This window comes from Heliangelus exortis, chromosome 5 (assembly GCF_036169615.1).
Source record: "Heliangelus exortis chromosome 5, bHelExo1.hap1, whole genome shotgun sequence".
In the NCBI taxonomy this organism is placed as follows: domain Eukaryota; kingdom Metazoa; phylum Chordata; class Aves; order Apodiformes; family Trochilidae; genus Heliangelus; species Heliangelus exortis.
The window spans coordinates 15594465-15614526 of record NC_092426.1 but is presented as its reverse complement, the minus strand read 5'-3'; the positions used below and the strand labels follow the sequence as shown (position 1 = coordinate 15614526).

The following is a 20062-nucleotide window of genomic DNA, read 5'->3' as shown; positions in this document are numbered from 1 at the left end:
AAACCCAAAACAAAACATAAAAAGCAAGATCATGAGGTAAAGTATAAATGGATATTGATCTGTAATTATGGATAAATATCCACAATATATCCATATAAACCACATCTCTCCCAACAACCTCAGAATCTGTCTCACAAACTCATTAGATAAAAACTGTATTTTCACTGAGATTTTCTAATTTAAATATCCTTTAAAACAAAGCTTCAATATTTAACTTATACAAAAGTAATGGCCTGTGTTATTTATACAGTAACAAAGTTACACAGAATAATGTCAAGGTACCATATTAGGATTACTTTAAGAAATGAGGGTAAGGAAATTAGCTATAGCAGGTTATTTTACTACCAGTCTTCCAGCAGCGCAGCAGCTGCCAACAGACATGAGGGCAGCCCACTAAGTCTTCACCCAAAGCTCAGGCTCCAGCTGCAAAGTGTTCTACTTTTCTTCATACCAAATTTCACCTTGGTAATTAAATGCAGCTGTAGGAAAATGCATTTCCTACACTTACTGCTGTTGCCTCCAGATTTCACTTTGGTACTTGAGAAAGTACCATCTTGTGACTTTTAAGCTATGAAACGCAGTCAAGCTGGAGTTCTCATAAAAAATATTCCATCTTCATTAAAGAAATCTTCCTCAGGAAAAAAGGGAAGTGTTTTACATATTAACCATGCTCCTGCACACCAACTGTTCTACAGCTGCTTGAACAGGTTCCCTACCAGCATGTTCTCCAGGGAACACAGGAGGTGTGACAGTACTACACAGAGCTCTGTGTCTCACTAAACCTGGCCTTCAGGAGTGCATGAAACAACAAAAGAATTGGAAATGAGGAATCTCATGAGTCTTAATCAGCTGCAATGTGCCCTTTTGCCTCTTTGGTCATCAGCTTTTCCCATCGATAGGACATGTATATTGTGAAAACAAACTGGTTAACATTTGAAACAGGGAACAACTGTGAGCAGAAAGCCCCAGAAGTCCATCTCTCCTCATGCTTCTTCAGCCATGCACAAGCCTCTGATACTGTGGGAAGTGGATGCCTGCACTACTTAGTGATGAAGTCATGTACTCTTCAGAGAACTAGTGCCAGAGGGCCAGACCCACAAGTGTGTGTTTGAGTAATACACAGGTGAAAGGGAGTAGAAAAGCTTCGTAACCAGAGGAAAGAGAATACTGACTCCATTAAATAAAACATTTATGCATTACTAGTTGTAAAACATAACCAGAGCAAAGATGATACCATTTCCCAAGAAACCAAACTGTCAAAATTGCAGAATTTCTTTGAGCTGGTTTTCCATCTGACATAAGCATATTCCATGAAGTTCTGAAAATACTTTTTAGTTTTGCTTCTCTTTGAAACAAAAGAATGTATCTTTGAAAAAAAGATAGGCACCAGAAACAACACCTTTTGAAATGGTAAGAGATGTTGCTTTATCATTTTCATTGGCATTCAAACAACATGGGAATTTCTTGGGAAAACAGTTCTCTGTGCCATTATGTCCTGTGTATTTCTGACCTTCAATGTATGCTTGAGGGAAAAAAAAACCAGAGAGGATTCTCAGCACTAGAGGACAATCACTCACAGTAACCTTGATGTTACAGACAATAGCATTCCAGGAACTCAGAATACTAGACAGAACTAGGCCAAACTAATTTAGTGGCTTCTGTAGTGGAGAGATGCATTTAAGGACTCTGCAAACACCTATTCCTCTTTGAAAATAGCATTCATGCTCTTGAAATTCTGTCAGGACAACATTTGGTGGGAAACCAGTTCCCACTAACCTTACCAGTACAACATAATACCTGTCCAAAAGTGCAAGCCCATTTTAAACTGGCTAAACTATTTTTGCTGGGCTGTCAGTAGCAGGGCAGCAGTGTGCCAGGAAGCTCTTTTCATCCAACCCTACCAGCTACACAAAAATCAGACTGAGTTTGCTGCACCAAGTCCATCCTCCTGCTTGAAATGCAGGAAGACTGTGAAAGAACCACTTACCTGGAACCTGTGAACCAACTCCAGTGACTGGCTGTCATTCTGGTCTGCTTCAAGGATGACATCTGTCAGTTTATGTATGATCACATCCAAAGGACCCTGATCTTCAATGGGTTTGGTGAGGTCAAGCTGAAGAGACAAGAGCAAAACCTTTTATTAATATGTGAAGGATTAGAGGTTCTTGCCCTTGCTACCATCGAAGGTGTGGCTGCCACAGAGAAGGCATTTCTTTATTTTGGTATGTTACACAAATAGCTGGGAATTTACATTTCACTGAATGTCAGAAAACTTTACTCAAGACATCTATTTCCCAACAGTGTAGGACTAATTCCACAAAAAAGTCACTGGCAAGCACCACTGATCCAACCACCTTCCCAGGCTTCTCCACCCCAAGCCAGCATTTCCTTCTTCAGCTCTCTTTCCCAGTATTCACACATACTTGGCAAAAGGCATGAGCCAAAAAAGATTATCACCACCACTAAAAGGAAAACCTGCGGAGCCCTTCACCCTTTGGGACTGCAAAAAAGAGCACCCAGGACACTCATACAGGTAATACAAAAGCAAGTGACACAGGATCTTTGCAAATCGATCTGCTTCAGGGACAGCTATTTAGCTTGTAAGGAGGAATGCAGGTCCCAGGATCACTCCCACCAGCAGACTATTGCAGTCATCTGGATAAGGGGGAAAGATTTTGGGTGAAGTGTGCAGAATCTCTGCCCAAGACAGCTTGGGAAGGCATGAGAGTGGTGGTGATGTGTCACAGGGCTGGGTCCCCAGTACCAAGCCAGGGTTCAAGGAGCAGTTTCCTGTACTGGAAAAGGATTGAGTTAGAGATCTCCCAGGGAAATCTTAACGCAAAGAAGGCTACTGTACCTGAAGGAATGCATGTAAGGGTACTAAGAGAACGGGCCAATGTCATTGTGAAGGCTTAGATTTATCAGAATATAAACCAAAACTACTGAGATTCCAACCAAACCAAGAAAAAAACATCCCCCACAAGGACAGTATAATTGCAGCACAGAGTCCCACAGAGGCTGAAAGATCCCCATCCTTCAAGGTCTGCAAGATCTGACTGGACAAAGTCATAAGCAATTTAGCCTGAATTTAATGGTGAGACTGTCTTGATCAAGATGATCAAGGCAGATTCCCCAAAAGTCCCTACCAAAGTTACTGACCCCATGAAGCTACCTACCAGATCTGAACATTTGCACAGTATAAGTTCCAGAACTGACTATTGTTCTATCCAACACACTGGGCTGCCCACAGCACAAAAACTGCCACGTTATCAACCACTGCTCTTCAACCAGCTGCAAGATCTACTGTATCAGTGGCAACTTAACCTTGTACACTCCAAACAGGGAACATCTTTGAAATGGAAGACAGATGTGTGCTCACTGAATTAAAGTTAACATCTGATGTTACTGCTACAAGCATGCTCCTTTCCACTGCTGCTCTTTTATTCAACTCTGGGAGACAAGGGGGTGGGGGACAAGAGGGAGAGGAGAGCTGGGCAGAAGAGGCTGATGATGTTTTCTGATGCTCTGTTTTGACAGGAGCCTGGTTTTCACTGTCTTGTTAGCTTGAGTTTTGTCTTAATAAAACTTCCCAATCTACAGTAATGGCCCTGCTTTGAGTTAATGGGTGTCTTAAGGAAGGCTTTAATGATAAAACAGAATGGCTGGGGTTCACACACCACTAAAATTAAACCAGCAGAGATGTAGCAGCCCTGGAATGCTTTGCTAGTTGCTAATCTAACTCATCCATGTAGCTGCTTTCCTTGTGCAGGCTTACTTGAGCAGAATAACTAAGTTACCTGTGGCACAAAAAACCCAGAAAAATTACAAGTTCCTCCCATCAGAGACCACCTCTGCTTGCCCATTGCTGTGTGCTCCTACTAACATGTTTAAGTTGAGGCTCCAGTGCTATCTTTGCCATACTTAAGTAGAATCTAATACAACTGGAAATTCCGTGCATTTATCTTCTGAGAAGACTAACAGGTACTGTGCACAGGTGAGCAGCAGATTCTCTACAAACAAAGATTACGCAATGGGAAAACCAAACAAGACAAATTTGATGTGGGTGCTCAGGGATAGGTAAATTGTATCTGGGTGAGGCAGCTCACAGAAGGTTCTAGAAAAAGTAAAGTAACAGTAAAGATCTTTAAAAGAAGTGTTAGATGACCACACTGCTTTTCCTGACTTCTTCTCTTGTTTTTCTTTTTCATCTATCACATCTGGATGGAAACAGCAAAACAAAGGGTCCATTTAACTAGATCAGAAAGTTCCCAGTTGCCAAGGTACAAAAACGTGAATTAATCCATTTTCAGGACTTCATTTGAAAAACAGTGAGGAGCAAATAAGTATTTGAGATTGGTTACTCCTCTACATTCTTCCTGCACTTGCAGCTCAATCTGCACAGAAACATTCAGAAAATAAGAAAACAGTCCTCCCTTTCAGCCTTGACCCAAGAATAGAAATAAGCCTTGAAGACACATACAGGCATTTTCAGCAGTGTTTTCCAGAAGCATAGGACATCTGGGCAAGATAATTCTTCACAACAGTTGTTCCAGCTAAAAGCAACTGGTGTGTTTTGAGAATGAAATCAAATGCACCGCCTTTGCATATCGGAAAGTGTTTAAAAAGGGTCCCCCTGCTTGACTCTCCCCCACCCCCCCAAGTCCCCATAACAGTGCTCTGCTTCCCAAGAAAGTAACGCTAGAATTGGCAGCATGCTAAAGCAGCTCCTTTGGTAGGAAGTTCAATGACCACTTCAATTGGCTCAACAGGGACAGCAGGTACATTTCAACCACACAAACCTTCGAAGTTTGATCCAGTATTTTGTGGATTGGAGGATCAGACTGTTTGCAAGAATAAGTTCTCTGTGTTCTGGGCCATGCTGTGGAAGGCAAATATTCCTGGGCTGTGTGGAATTTGGAAGTGATCCACCTTCCCTTTCTATACTAACAAGAAAAATAAGCAAAAGTAGAAGAAAACTTTTTTTTTTTTAAATCATCTGAAGCAGGGAAAAAGGAGCCTTTGCAAGTGGAGTATCAGACCCAAGCAGAAGTCAGTAAAAGTAGAGTCCAAAATTTCTGATGACCCTCTGCTGAGACAAACACTGATTCATTGTTTGTCATCAGCTGGAATTTGAGCCCTCCTACTTCCCTTCTCTTTCAGCATCTCTCTCTCCAAATGATCTTTGAATTTGACATAATCACCCAAAGGTTTGTTTTTACTCAGAACTAACACCATGGCAACAGAAGTGAGAGAAAAGATTTATCAGCACCAGCTCAAAAAAAGCAGAGACATGCAGCTATGGTGCCTTTCCTTCTATGAAGCAGGCTACAGACTACTGTGCTTGCTCTTTTTTATATTTAAAAAAAATCCCAACCAAGCAGGTTTTGTTGGTAAGTGACATTATTGTCACTTCCTATCAAAACCCAGCAAAACTCAGGTGAGTGATATGGAAGACAGTGTACAGAAGCTGCACACAGAAACAAGACATATGCTTTTCCAGGTCTTACAAACCCATATATGGAAGAAAACAAGTGCTAGATAAATGCCCCTACCACAGCTGTCTGTATCTAACCTGCTCACCTTCTAATAGAAAGACTGGATGGCAGCTAAAAAATGCTTCAAGCTTGTAAAAGTCATAGGACCCCTCCATAGGCTTCCCAGAGCATCCACTGGAGAGCGAGTCACAAGCAGAGAGCTCCATCTCTGCCCTCCTCTCCCCTTCCCCCTTCCTCTGTCCTCCAGAAACACACAGCTGGCACATTACCCAAATCATTACACAGGGGGGCAAAAAAAGTTTATTTCCATTAAGCATAATTTGTTTAAAGTTTTGGGGTTGTTTTTCTCCAGAACACTGGCAATCCATCTATATTGCAGGGACAAGGCAAGCGCCTGGCAAAGAGCCATGGCTCTCCACTGGTCCCAACTGCAATCCCACACGCATGCATTGCTGGAAGCTGTGTTTAAAAATAAAGCTATGTTCATGTGAAAAAAATTTGGATTTGTTCACTCAGGAAAAAAAAAAAAAAAAACAGAAAAAAAACCAACAAGAAAAAACAAAAAAAGAAAACAACCAAACAAAAAACCCAGACACACAATACTCAAACAACCGCAAATGCTGGATTTAGCAAAAAGAAGTATAATTTATCTAAATGATTAAATATAGCTTTTTATTTTTTGTTTTATTCAGTGTTTCCAGTTCATTCTATAATCAACTGTATTTCAGAATCTGGCTGAGCATTGGTATTTTTTAAAAACTCTTATTCAGAAACAGCTTTTGAATTACATTCACATGAAATGAAATCTTAATACCAACTGTTCTCTCTGACCTGAAGACAAATCTGTCCACTGCTATGCCCCAGAGGAATTTACAACACATCTCTCTCCATTTCTATTTAGCCTCACTTTTCTCCTAAAATATTTTCACTTAAAAAAACCCGCCAAAACCTCATAAATCTATTGCTTAAACAGTTTCCAATCAGGTAACTCCACTTGCCAGGATGCCATACTAAGCTCTTGCTGTATTTATTCCTATTTGATGCACTACCCAGGAACAAGAGAGTAGGAGTGTGTGTCCCTCCCCAGCAGTACATCTGACTGCAAGTGGAAAAGGCTCATTGAACTTTCACCCAGAGGAGCTGAATGAAAATAATGAGAAAATCATCAGAGATGACAGGTTTGTTCTGAGCCTCTTCACTAGGCAGATGCCATCAAATCATCAGACTTTATTATCTGGAGAGCTATAAAGCTTAATAAAATACCACAAAAGGGAAAGAATCCATTTACATTATCACAAGTTGCAATCCAAAAGTCTTTTTGTGGCAATTAAACTCTTTTCTTCCCAGTGAACCAGACACCAAGCACCATCCTGACTCAACATCTCTGTTCCCCAACTTCTGAGGCTGTAATCCAGAACTTTCTAAACAAATCTATCATACCCGGCTACTTGGATACTCAGTTAAGGCTGCACTGACACCAAAACATGTGGGGTTGATTTGAATTGTAGCTCAGCTAGTTAAACTCCACAACACACAGACCTTCAGTTTATTTGTCTTCATCGTCCCTCTCCTGGGACTATTTTCTAACCTGTATCTTCATCACATGTATTCATATAAAGAGGTTTGTAAAACAAAGACTTTAAAGTCTCACCTCCTTCCCTCAACCCCAGACCCAGTGTTTGCCTTTGCTGTCCATCAGTACTGAGCAAGTCATAAAGAAAAAAAGCCATGAGCTTTGAGTTGGAAAGCACGGCCTTCAAGAAGCTGAATTCTTGACAGCTGATTTACTGGTGGATACTGTTGCCTCCACAAAAAGCTCAAGAGATGAAAGCCTCTTAAAAATATCTTAAGTACTCTGGAGAGGGAAGGGAAGCGGCAAAAATCAATGGTGCCAGATCCAATGTTTTGCCAACACAGGATAGGATTAATTCCAGAAGAGAAGGTGCTTGTGTCTGAAAGGAAGTGGAGCAGAAATCAGGAAAATGGTTGTGCATGTCCACCCATACACAAGATCCACTCTCACATACCAACAGAACAGAGCAGCACAGAAGTCTGTCTGCCTGCTCTTCAGGTAAACCACAGAACCAAACAAAACCAGTACATTGTCCTTTCCTGAACAAAATCCTGCAGGCCCAGTTCAGTCCTGTCCCTCCACCAGGACAACACCCCCGCAAACTCTGTCAGGTCTTTGCAAGTACAAAACTCGAGAGACTCCATGCCAAAGCCCACAGACAGTGACAAGCATGCACCAGCACGTCATGAGGAAAGACACTGTGTGACCTGGTAGATGAAAACCAGGTATTTTTCACTGATATAAAGGCTCTCCATAGCTCCTAAAATATTCACATATTCACATGAAATACTGGAACATTCAGATACTTAAGAGAGCTCCTCCTCATCTCTCAGGCCAAGCAAGACAATTACCTCAGCTGTCCCCATGCACAGCAGGTGCAACAAGTCAGCCCTTGCTGCTGCTGATAATGGGGCCAAACAATACTGAGGGAGAACATAAACCGCTCTGGGCAACAGGAACACCAGCTCCACCCCACTGCAAAGGACAAACATGGACTTGATCATCAAAGGCTGTAAAGAAAGTGCAAAAAGTTCAACAAGAAGCCCTATTTTCTCTCTCCACAGCCCCATTCCACGGTGCCGAATTAACTTGCACATCCTGTAGCAGCAGCAATCTGAGAAAGGAAATCCGCCATGGTGAGGAGAACTTCCCCCATGGGCTCTCCTGCTCTCCCCTCATGCTGATAAGAGCAAAAATCACCACAGCATTGGTAACAGCCCAGTCGGCGGGGAACTCTTTCCCAAGCAGGAAGGAAATGTAACTTGAAAATGCCCTACCATTTTGCTAGTCTTCTCGGAATCAAGGAAACTGAAAACCAACCAAAGAGCTTACCTTTCTACCACTGCAGGATGTTAACTCTACAGGTTATATTTGTTGTTCTGCCCACCTTAGTTTTAAGAGAACCATCAAAGGAAAAGGAAAGTAAGTGCCATGCTGGGACAAGTCACTCAAAATCTCAGATGCCAGTGACATGGCAAACAGCAAGATATGCCTGAAGGTGAGGAGCAATGCAGCATAAACTATAAAGCCCTTCTGGGTTCCCATTTTCTCAGATACTGAAAACTCAATACCAGAGGAGAAGATTCTAAATTTAACAGATGGTTTCTTATGTTTTCTTGCACTGGTGCCAGAGCAGATTACTTTGCACTCTGTTTGGCACAGGTTGCCAGAGAGTATGTGTTAGCACTTTGCACATTTTCAGGAGTCACACGTTGCTGCTCCCCTGGAAGTGAGGTATGATCTCTGAAATAAATGCCTGTGAAGTTCTCACTTCTAGTTGTATTCTAGATAAAATGAGGTAAAAGGAATCTCATACATATACTAATATATGCAGATACCATATAGGGATCAGTTCCCTAACTATTACATAAACCAAAGAAACTTTGCACATTAGAGGCTTGTCATGCAGTCCCCCAGGAGCTGGGTGACCATCACATCCCCACAGTCCCCTCTGCACCCTCCCACAGCAGCAGACACTGAGCCAGCACCGCTCTCCCCTGTGCAGTAACAGTGACAGACAGTGAATCGCGACTCCTACTCAGTGTGCAGAACAGTGCTGGGACATGTTACTGCATCTCAGTTTCCCAAATTTCTCTTACTGCCCTTCTCTTCTCCCTCCTCCCCTTGATCCTGGCATATAAACCTCCTCTGAGCATCACCTCCTGCTGGCACCACATTTTGCCCTTCCCTTCTTTAAAATCAAAACAAGAAATCCCATCTTTGGGTTATGGACAAAGCTCTTCACAGCTACAGCTTTCTTTTCAGTAGAGATTTTTTTACCCAGGACTGGAATTTCATTGCTATGTTGTTTTTATCTTGCAACCCAATGCAAAGAAACAAAACCACCCAAACAAAGAAACCACCCACAATTCTAGAAATTGAACTATAACTTGGCTTGGCTTATCTCCTGTACAATATTTTGGCAGTTGCAGAATGTTCTTTCCAGAACTTCTAAAGTTGCAGGAACAGCTGTTTCTCAGCACAATATTAAAGAGCTTGTGGGACACACTCACTGCTGAACCGCAGTGAGCAGGTTTTGGTAGGGAAGTGGTCAGGCCATTCAGTCATGTTCAGGGATGGTCTGGAAAGGCAATTGCTGATTTTCCAGCACTGCAGGAGGAATAATCAATGTTACTCAAATCCGAAAAAGCCTCTTGCCAAGTGTCTCCTGAGGTCACCAGTGCTGCCGTGGATTAGGAAGGTCAGCAGAACAAATCCAGAGATTAGTAGAGGAGAAAAGTTGAAAAGAAAATGTGTGACATGGGAGGATTAGTGCTCCAAATAAGGAAAGCAATTTACAGAAAAACAAGAATCCAGAAGCACAAGCAGTTGGCATGACCTTGCTGCTGACTGCCTTACTTTAAGTCAGCAAGGTAGTGTTCATGTTTATTAGATTAAAACACTATATAAGTAATTCTGGTAGTGAAAGGTTTGGGAAAATTACAAAGTGGTTCACAGAATTTCTCTCTCACTTCTTGAACTTGAAGCTTTGGAATGGACAACAGATCCAGAAAGACTAAAGACTTTAGAAGGAAGACTTCTAGTGTTCATTTGAGCGAAGTGGCTCTAGCGCTGTTATTGGACCGACAGCTCAGACAATTTTGTAGAAGAGCAGACATTAAAGGAAGAGTGGAATTTAGAAGTCATCCATGGAGAACATTAACCCAGAGTACCAAAATACTGAAGTACTACAGGCAGTGCAGCCAGAGTAAACAAGGGGAAGGGGGCAAGAGGGGTGCACTTTACTTCTTGGAAGCCTGCAGTGCTTAATTATAACATTATACAAACATTTAAAATATCAAGGTCTGACAGTAATAGAAATACTTTGTGGGCAGTAATAACTATTGGATACAGAGAAAGTTAAGATGAAGAAAACATGTTCTTCTGAAAGTTTATCTTGGAGCCATGTAAACAAGCACTGCATAAGCTCCTTCCCTTTTTGCAAAGGTACTAACTAGTAAGTAGAAAAACTGACATACAAGAAACATCCTCCAGAAAGCTTGGCTACCACCCTTTATCCTAAGGGCTGAGGAAGCCCCGATCTCCATTTGCACAACCTGGCTCAGGCTCAGCTTAAGGATAATTCTACAGCAGCACCTGTCAAACATCAAGAGCAGTGCGTGTTCTGTGTGCAAAGCTGCACTTCCCAAGAGATGACCTTCAACAAAGCTTCCAGGTGGTGAGCAGGGTGGCACATCCAGGCTGCTGGCACCCTCTTGACTTCTGTTAGCTACTAGCCCAAGGAGAGATGAATTCTAGGTGCATTTCCCTTTCTCAGAAGACTGGATGATGCCAAGTTGTAAGCAAATACAGGTAGCACACAAAGTACATTTAATTCAATCCACTCATTGCTTTGCTGAATTTGTGTTCTTTACTGTGCACTAGGCAGTTCAAATACATGTGGAGAGAGCAATAGGTGTCAGGGTAGAAAGTTTTTATTTTCTTTCTTTATTCACCCCCTGCCTTAGCTAATTAGGATCCCTTCTGAAAGAAACAAAACTGAAACACTCTCTTAACAAAAGATCCTCCTTCATCCAAACATTCTTACAGTGTCACTCATGGGCACTGGGTATCTAGTAATGTCTGTGCAACTATGAAGGACAGAGAAGGAGAAAGAACTTGTATTAAAAGTTCCCTGGAATAAAGTAGGGAAGAAACAAAAAGCTTGAGGAGACCTGGCCTGAGGAAGAAACAAAAATGGATAAGGCTGGTCAAGAGCAGAGAAGGCCACAAAGAGAAGGCCACACTTAGGCTGATCTTTATCATATCTCTGTGCTGCATGAGCAGAAATCAGAGACCACAAAGAGAAGAGATTGTGGCATTCTCTTCCATCCTGGTCCAGCAAGTTTTATTTATAGGAGAAAGAAGTTGCCTTTCATTACTTCAGCTGGAAACCACTGCTCCCAGTGAGGCAAAATGATGAAACTGTTCCTTGTAAGGATTAAAGGTATTTGAAATGGTCTGAAATGAACACTGTAACAAAAATGTGTTCTCAAACTGAGGAAGAAGGGCATGGGTCGACATCAAAACCATCATGGGCCACCCTCAGAGGTGCTGCACTGCTAGAAGGTATTGGAGAATGGAGCAGAAAGGGAATCCAGGAGAAGGTGGCTGGGCCACCTTGCTTCAGTTTTCAATGGAATAATGATGCTGAGAGTGGGAGCAAGGCAAGCTGGTAAACAAAGATGGGTACAGATGTACCAGTGGATACCAGCAGTCAAAACCCCAAGTCAAAGTGAGATTCACTTAATCTCCCTTTAAGGAGTCAATAACCACACTGTAATTTCAGGCTTCTTCTTGCAGTCAGACAGAAGCGAATAAATACTTTTATGTTTTAAATTCATCTAGCCTGCTTTACTTTCATATGCTAAGATACAAGGAAATACACCTGAATTACATCTGCTCAGAAAGAGCCTAGTGGAGTGGCAAGGGATGTCAAATGACTCAGAAGAGTTCAATGTGCTGAGGTGAGGGGAAGCTGCCTTTCTCCCACATTTGGATACTTTAAAAAATCCAAAATAACCAACCTCTAGAAAACAAAATACAATTAACCAAAAATGCCATAGGAAATCACAAGATAGTGATACAACAGTTCTGAGTAACTGTATCCATCATGTAGTGCTTCCCAAAGATCAAAAAAAGGCAACTACATTAGGGAAAGAGTAGGCAGTCGAGAAATGACAGCTACTGATGCTTCACCTGAGCTAGTACTGTGCAAGCAATTCAGCACATCTGAAGCTATGTTAGATCTCCAGAAGTAAATAAAATAATAATTTTTAAAAAGTCAGTAAAACATGAAATGAATCTACAAAAGATGGATCAAACCCATCTAGCTGGATTTATGACCACTGATGAGGAGAATGCAGCGAAGCTGTTTCATAGAATCATAGAGTTGGCTGGGTTGGAAGGGACCTCTGAGGTCAAGTCCAACCCTTGTTCCACTACCGCTGCAGTTACCAGCCCATGGCACTGAGTGCCACATTCAGTCTCTTTTTAAATATCTCCAGGGATGGAGAATCCACTACCTCCAGGGGCAGCCCATTCCAATGCTTGATCACCCTCTCAGTAAAGAAATTCTTTCTAATGTCCAACCTAAACCTCCCCTGGCACAACTTGAGACCATGCCCTCTTGTCTTGCTGAGGGTTGCCTGGGAAAAGAGACCAACCCCCACCTGGCTACAACCTCCTTTCAGGGAGTTGTAGAGAGTGATGAGGTCTCCTCTGAGCCTCCTCTTCTCCAGGCTGAACAGCCCCAGCTCCCTCAGCCTCTCCTCATAGGATCTGTGCTCGAGTCCCTTCACCAGCCTGGTTGCCCTCCTTTGGACCTGCTCCAGCACCTCAATCTCCTTCCTGAACTGAGGGGCCCTGAACTGGACACAGTACTCGACGTGTGGCTTCACCAGCGCTGAGTACAGGGGCAGAATCATGTCCTTGGACCTGCTGGCCACGCTGTAACTGATACAGGCCAGGATGCCATTGGCCTTCTTGGCCACCTGGGCACACTGCTGGCTCATGTTCAGCTTCCTGTCAATCCAGACTCCCAGGTCCCTTTCTGCCTGGCTGCTCTCAGCCACTCTGTGCCCAGCCTGTAGCGCTGCATGGGGTTGTTGTGGCCAAAGTGCAGGACCTGGCAACCCCATGCAGATTCCTCAGATTTCAGTGGAACGTGGAGCTGGGTACACTGGAGAAAGACAAGAACCAGCAGCAGCAGAAGATGAACAAAAAGTTAAATAAAAGAGAAGGTGACACTGGCTTGCATGCCAAAAGCAGCAGCGGCAAACAAGAGAGATGTGCTACTGGAACTCTTAGGGCAGTAGTCCTGTGACCATTTTATTTAGTGTCTTCACTGGTGGTCTGAGGAGAGTAAATACATTACTGACAAATCTTAAAAATTAGACAGAAGCCTAACTGACACCACTATCCAGACAAAAGTATCATGCAAATCAGAAACAGGACAACATGACTGAATACAAAATGTAGCTACACTTGTGATCCAAAATATCTGCCCTACGCTCAGAGAAGGATGCTAGTTTGGTAGCTGAAATACAACTGTGACAAAGATGAAATCACTTTCACCAGGATAGGGTATTTTGGGTGAGGTTTGTAAAAGTCAAGCTAGTATAGAAGGCACTACTGAGACCCCCCCATGGAACAGCTGCACCCAGTTTGGGATATCTGTATCTAGAAACATAACCCCAGAATGAAAATAAATGCTTAAGAATTCAACCAAATTTATGTTCTAGGCTCAAGAGCCAAGAAAATGCCTTCCACACTTAAATCCCATGAGCATGGGTCCTTAAAAACTATGAATAGGAGCACTTGAGTTAATGCAGATTCTTAAGAGTGTTAACCACTTTGTGGCACAAAAAAGCCACTGCTGCTCCATTTGAGTACTGCTTTATTTCATGCCATAAGTGTGAGAAGAAATCTGCTACCCAGGAACATGTATGGTCCAGGAGTTAATTAAATATTCTTTTAGGAGATGAAGAGACTCAGGAAGTGCAGCAATGATGATCAAACAGAAAAATCTCAGGTTTCAAATTATTCGAACTCACATTCCACTTCCATCATAAACAGCACAAAGTGGTCAGCATATGGGCAAGATTAAAAAAAAAAAACACATCAAAAACATCTCTCAGGAAGAAGCAGGCAAAGAAGCACTTTGTCACCAGAGCTGTAAATCAAGTCTGGCACACTCCCTAATCCTAGGCTCCTTCCTCACCCTCCTTGACTGATAAGCCTTCCTCACCAGATGGAAAATGAAGCTGTAGCTCTGTCCTTGGCAAGACACCCAAGGCCCCACTGTGTTGCAGGAGAAGAACTTCCAGGCGATGGCAAGCTCAGAGTGAGGACAGGATCGGTAGAGGACTGGCCACCAACCAGCACGGCTGCGAACCTGCTTCAGAGTGAGCCCCTTGCCAGTCTCAAGCCCCACCTTTTATTGGCCCTTGATCTTTGATCATGCGCACTTGGGCCAGCCCTAACTGGGCACAGGTGAAGCTGAGCACCGACTGAGCTCATTACTCGGCAGGTCCTGCCACCTGCTGCCTACACCACTGGATTTCTGCATGGACCCTGCAGATACCCTGTCTTGTTAAGATGTATCAGTGACATGAAATTAGATCAGAACTTAATTTTCATTGTTTAATAGTTTCATGTGCTACCTCCTAAGTCTACCAGCTGACATTTGGGGCTTTAAAATTACATTACCCACCTCCCACTACTAATTTTTTCTTCCCTTTTACTGTTTCAAAGGCTCAAGTGAACAGGAAAATTACTTCCTATTCAGGGAAGACAGTTAATGCAGTGGTAATTAAGTGAGCAAGAAAAAGAACAGCTAAAACAGTAGTTCTTATTCTTCACTCAGCTCTGTTTACAAGAATCTCAAGAATTCCTGTCACAGCAACAGGTAAAAACATCCTCAGAAAATAGTCTACAGATTGTTCACATGCCTTCCACAGACACAAAATCCCATCCTTGGTAGCCATACTAATTTTAACAGGCGAAGATGGGAAGAGGAGAAAATAGTTACAATACAAAAACACAGCTGGAGTGCAAAAAGCTGTGTAGCTTGTAAGCTCATGACAAAGAAAACGAGATAAACTCTTAAGTCTCATGGGACAGCCTAGTTTTCAAAGCATGATTGCATGCGCCCTGTCCCTGAGCTCTGATCTCAAGGTGTTGACCATCACTCAGATACCTGCCAAGATGCCTCAACAACCTCCTAACTCCCTCCACTGCTCTTTGTCTATAAATGCTTCATTTATTCCTACTCCACTCTATCGCACTGGGGTAATTCCAAACTCCTCCTCCATTTCACCTTGACATCTCTTCTACATTGCTTTTGCCTGGGCAAGGCACATCCTGACAACTGCCAGAGAGGGCTGAGCCCTGGGCACCTGCTCTGTCAGGCATCCCCACCAGCCCTTCTTCTGAAACTCTGCTCTTTCTTCTCCCATTCTGCTTTTCATCATAACTGGACTTCAAGTTCATCCTATTTTCTGCTTTTCTACCCCTGGCTCTTCCCTCAACCTCTGCTCTTGCTCCTGTACCAGTTAGCTCTATGAGCCCCTCCTGTCTTTACTGATAGTCTAAGCAAAATATCTTGAAACATTTTCTAATGAAAAATCTTTTCCTAATGAAAAATCTTTTCCTCATTGAAAGCAAAAGATATGAACAAACTTCCCACTTTAATTTATGGCAACAGTCACATAAGAACTGGCTTCATAAAACTTCAGGGAAAACTTCCATGTGATGAGGATTTTAATGGACCATGCGGAAAAAAAGAGCAGAATCTGTCCCCTATACACTCCATGATTTACTGTACCTGCTCAGCCCACTAGCATAGAAAAGCTGACTTAAAAACCTCAGATGACTATCAAAAGGAGTTCCTGAAGATGCAGCTTACCCTGAGCATCATGTCAGTATAAAAAGCTAACTGCTTCCCAGCAGGAACTGCTAAGGCAATTTGTGCTTCCTCTCAGCTGGACTGCAGTGTGCCAATGGAGGTGCTGGGCAGGGACTCCCACCAGAAAGCAGCCAACTCAAAGCAGCCCAACTCCTGATCTTCATCTCTCCAGAGATATTAAAAAGAACATTTCAAGTTTTCTGACTATGGCTTCCCTCTCTGCTACTTTACATCTTTCTGAAAGCCCCCTTTACTGCCCTTCATCCATCCTGGGCAGCACAGGATGGCTGCTAAAGCAGAGCTTCCCTCCTCTGGTCAGCTGGCACAGCCACGACTCCCCACAAGCAGCCCACAGGGACATCCCTCACTGCTGTTTATAGACAGGAAAGACTGAGGTGTGTGACCCAGCTGGCCCCTATTAAAGATAATGTTATCACAGCTCCAATTGTTCCTGTCTACATCTGCTGGTGAGAGGAAACAATCGACTTGTCTGAGCTGGGAACACGGAACGTTGGAGAACCATGAATCAGAAAGCTGTTTGTCTCAGGAAACTTCAGCCATATGTTACATTAATAAAGGATTTTTTTTTCCATAGCTGTGCTAATAAATTGCAGCTTACCATTACTTCTCCCTGTTTCTTTCTATTCACATGGACGTGAGAGGCAGGGTGACAAGGGAACAGTGTGGCATAAGGCAGAAACAAACATGCAAAACCAGAGGTAAAATTTCTTGGTGCCATGTATGTAACTGCAGCCACATGCAGTGTCTAACACGTACAAGACCCACACTGCAGAGAAAATAAAACTTGATAGCAAATGGGAATCACTGCAGGATCTACATGCATGTCCTGAAGTGCTGAACTCTAAGCCAAGTCCTCAGAAAAACACAGACTGAAAAAAAAAAAAAAAATGGAGGCATCTTCCATACCAGCTTCCTGATGATCACAGCAGGACCTGCTGTGGGGCCAGTTCAGCCCTGGTTGCAGGTGTTGGGGGTGCCTTTCATGGCCAAACTAGGATTTTTTTATTCTACACAGCAGCATTTCAGGGGAAAAAAGATAACAACTGATTGAGTTTCAGTGCTTTAATGAAAACACAGTAAACTAATGCTCTAAGGCATCATACCTTGAGATGGCTTGTCTTCTCTCCCTTTACTATCAGCATTACTTTTATTAGTTTTAGCAGATCAGCCTCCTTTAAGCCACAGTGTTTGCATTCCTAGGTCTGCACTCTCACATCTAGAAGTTCACCATCTAGGAGGTCATTTAAGCCTGCCCACATTACTTCCTCCACCATGTATTTTCATCATTACTCCATCAGGACATCAGAGAGATGCTCGTGAAGCCATAGCAGCTGCAGACAGAGTGACACTTCTCAGCTCTAAGATTGTAAAGTCTCTGGACTATCGGTCAAACTCAAGGATCCCAGAGGCTGCTACAGTGGTGTGTTTAGCACAACTTGTTTACTTCATTTTTGCAAGCAGACAGGAACAGAGTCTGCTACTACATCCCAACTGCATAACAATAGTGTAAGTTCATGTGGTCTCTCAATACTGGCTATTTGCCAACTGTAATGCCCAAGTAATCTCTGTAATGTTACTCTGGGTCATATATATATATAATATATACTCTGGGAAAGCAGAGCCCACCTGAGCCAGTGAGCAAGCTTAGCTGTCAGCTGGAGTCAATGCACCACCCTTAAGTACCTTCCAAATTTGAGCTCAAGTTGCTGCTAAACACAGATTTATAATTATGTTGCAGGGGTGAAATTAGAAGTGAAAAATACATTTTTAAACATCTGGCTGACACAGGCCAGCTATTTCTGTTGCTTGGGTAAAAGTCAAAGCTCTTTTTAAAAGTCTCCTTCTCATCTCTACACAACCATAAGCATACACTCTTCTGACCCAGGAAGACATGGAGACTACAAATGTACAGCTACATTTAGCATATTTATGGCAATGTGACATTTCCAGTTGTGCAATTTAAAAGATGGAAACTCATTTCAATATTGATGCATCTTGAGTTTTGGCATTCCATTTTTTCCTTTAGTTACTTTAGCTGCTCAAAGCTTTTCACATCCCTCAAGACATTTAAAATATGCTGACCGAATATGCCCTGTCCAACACACAGAAAAAAATTCCCTAATTTATGGCTAAGAAGACAGGAAAGAGACATTCTCAGTTTCCTAAGAAAACAAGTAGACTATCTGCTAATCACACCCTTAGCTAGGCCATGTCATTATTTACAGCTTTGACTACTAAACAAGGCCAGGACAAAGAGAAGATAGGGGCACACTTGTCTTAAGTGAGAGCCACTTGTACAAACCTTTTGCCTGCATGGTTTGTGTCACTGCCCTGGCAGCACCCGCCCTGCAAGGCAGGGGGTTACACCAGTGCGTGCAGGGGATAACCAACCTTCAGCAGCAAAATTCTGCAAAATCAGCTGCTGCTTGAAGCAGCTGAGGGACCAGGACTGAAGCTTTGTTTGCATCATCAAAGGAAGAGAGCATTGCAGATGAGTGTTAAGGGCAGACAGAAAACACAGAAGTGCTTTGATTTGGATGAGGATGAAACAGCTACTGAAACACACCTTGCTGAGCTGCTTATTAACATTCTCCTAAGTGCAATTCAAGTGTAACAATTTGCTCAGAATCAGCGAAATTTCTCTTTTTGAACTGGTTAGTTTAACTGAAGGCAAAAATAATCTCAGAAATTTGTATCAAAGCCTAGGTATTCTCCTCACAATTATTATGAAACCTCTAGCATAAAGAAAGAAAAATTGTCCAAAGCATAGTATCTTTGAGTTAGTAAAGAGCTCTAAACAAAAAATCAGAGAGGAAGAGGGAAATGGAGAAGGAAGGACTCAAACCAGTGTAACTCAAACACTGCTAGATCCTAAATAAAACACAACAATACTGACCAAGAAGAGACACAGAAGACCTGGCATAGCTCCAGAACACAATAACCATTTGTCTTCTTTGCCAGAGGCAAGCAGCAGCTGGGGATGTCACTCGGGGGGATAAAATAGCACCACGATACAGCTGGAGGATTACTCCCAGAAGCGATATAATACATAAGAATAAAAGATGACAAGTTAGATGAATGCCCTTCGAGAACCTTTTCAAAAAGAACTAAGTGTTCTTCAAGAGAAACAGGAAAATTAAGGATGCAAAAAACTGCCAACATAGTTTTGCCAAATTCATTTGAGAGTGAAAAGTTAATCAAAATGCAAAAGGCTTCATCTGAATCAGCCTGAAATCCTGCAAGGAAACCCTGAAGGGCAAATCCCAAAACAAGATACCCAAACAGTATTTTGTGAAAATAGAATATTTTTCTAAAAATTAATGGGAACCCTTTGAAATACTTCCAAGGTTTGTAGGGCAACTATATACACTGCAATGGGAACTTCTGGTGACAGAAAACACCTAAAGTATTTCATAACATAGCAGAGAGAAGAAGCAGAAAGCCAGCAAATGCAATTATTTATTAATAATGACATCTCTAAAATCAATATTTTAATACTACCTGTAAACCTGCTCTGCAGCAAAATCAACCTTTTGGGGAAAGGTGTAAGACAGACATCAAAATTAAAAATCCTCCACAATGCTATGTGCTCTGTATGAAACACAGTTGGATTTCTTACCCAAGTTGACTCATCATGTAGCTGTTTCAAGAAGAATATACCAAATGAAAGCAGAAGTGTAGGTGCCTCAGAAATACACCCTGGTAGTAATTAAGCAAATATGAAAAAAGACCAGACCAGCAATATAAGGAAGCTTTTCTATTGCAGGATGGGAAAGATAAACTGGGAGAGTCTTCTCAAGTGCAAATGGGAGGTAAGGGAGGAAAAAAAAGTTTCTATGCTATGACATCTAGCTTTACATTAAGTAAATTATAGCCCTTCCTAAAACACCAATAAATTATTATATGATATCCCTACTAATGACACAGACTGGAAACAATTCCTTTTTTGCACCTTTCAAGACTGCCAGGAAAAAGAACAGTACAATGCTGGAAGGAACGTGGTGACCAGCAACAAAAAACAAGCAAAAGTCACCATTTCCACCAAGAAAGCTAAACATAGCTAAG

General features: G+C 42.3%; 1 protein-coding gene across 4 annotated transcripts in view; it reads right to left on the bottom strand.

Annotated features, from left to right (window-relative positions):
- The window catches only part of ITPK1 (inositol-tetrakisphosphate 1-kinase), a 154360-nt gene that overhangs the window by 69453 nt on the left and 64845 nt on the right, over window positions 1-20062 (bottom strand). For all 4 annotated transcript variants that reach the window (XM_071745732.1, XM_071745730.1, XM_071745731.1 and 1 more), the window contains one exon: window positions 1988-2113. In XM_071745732.1, coding sequence (XP_071601833.1) covers window positions 1988-2113 — 126 coding nt within the window. The remainder of the gene's footprint in view (window positions 1-1987; window positions 2114-20062) is intronic.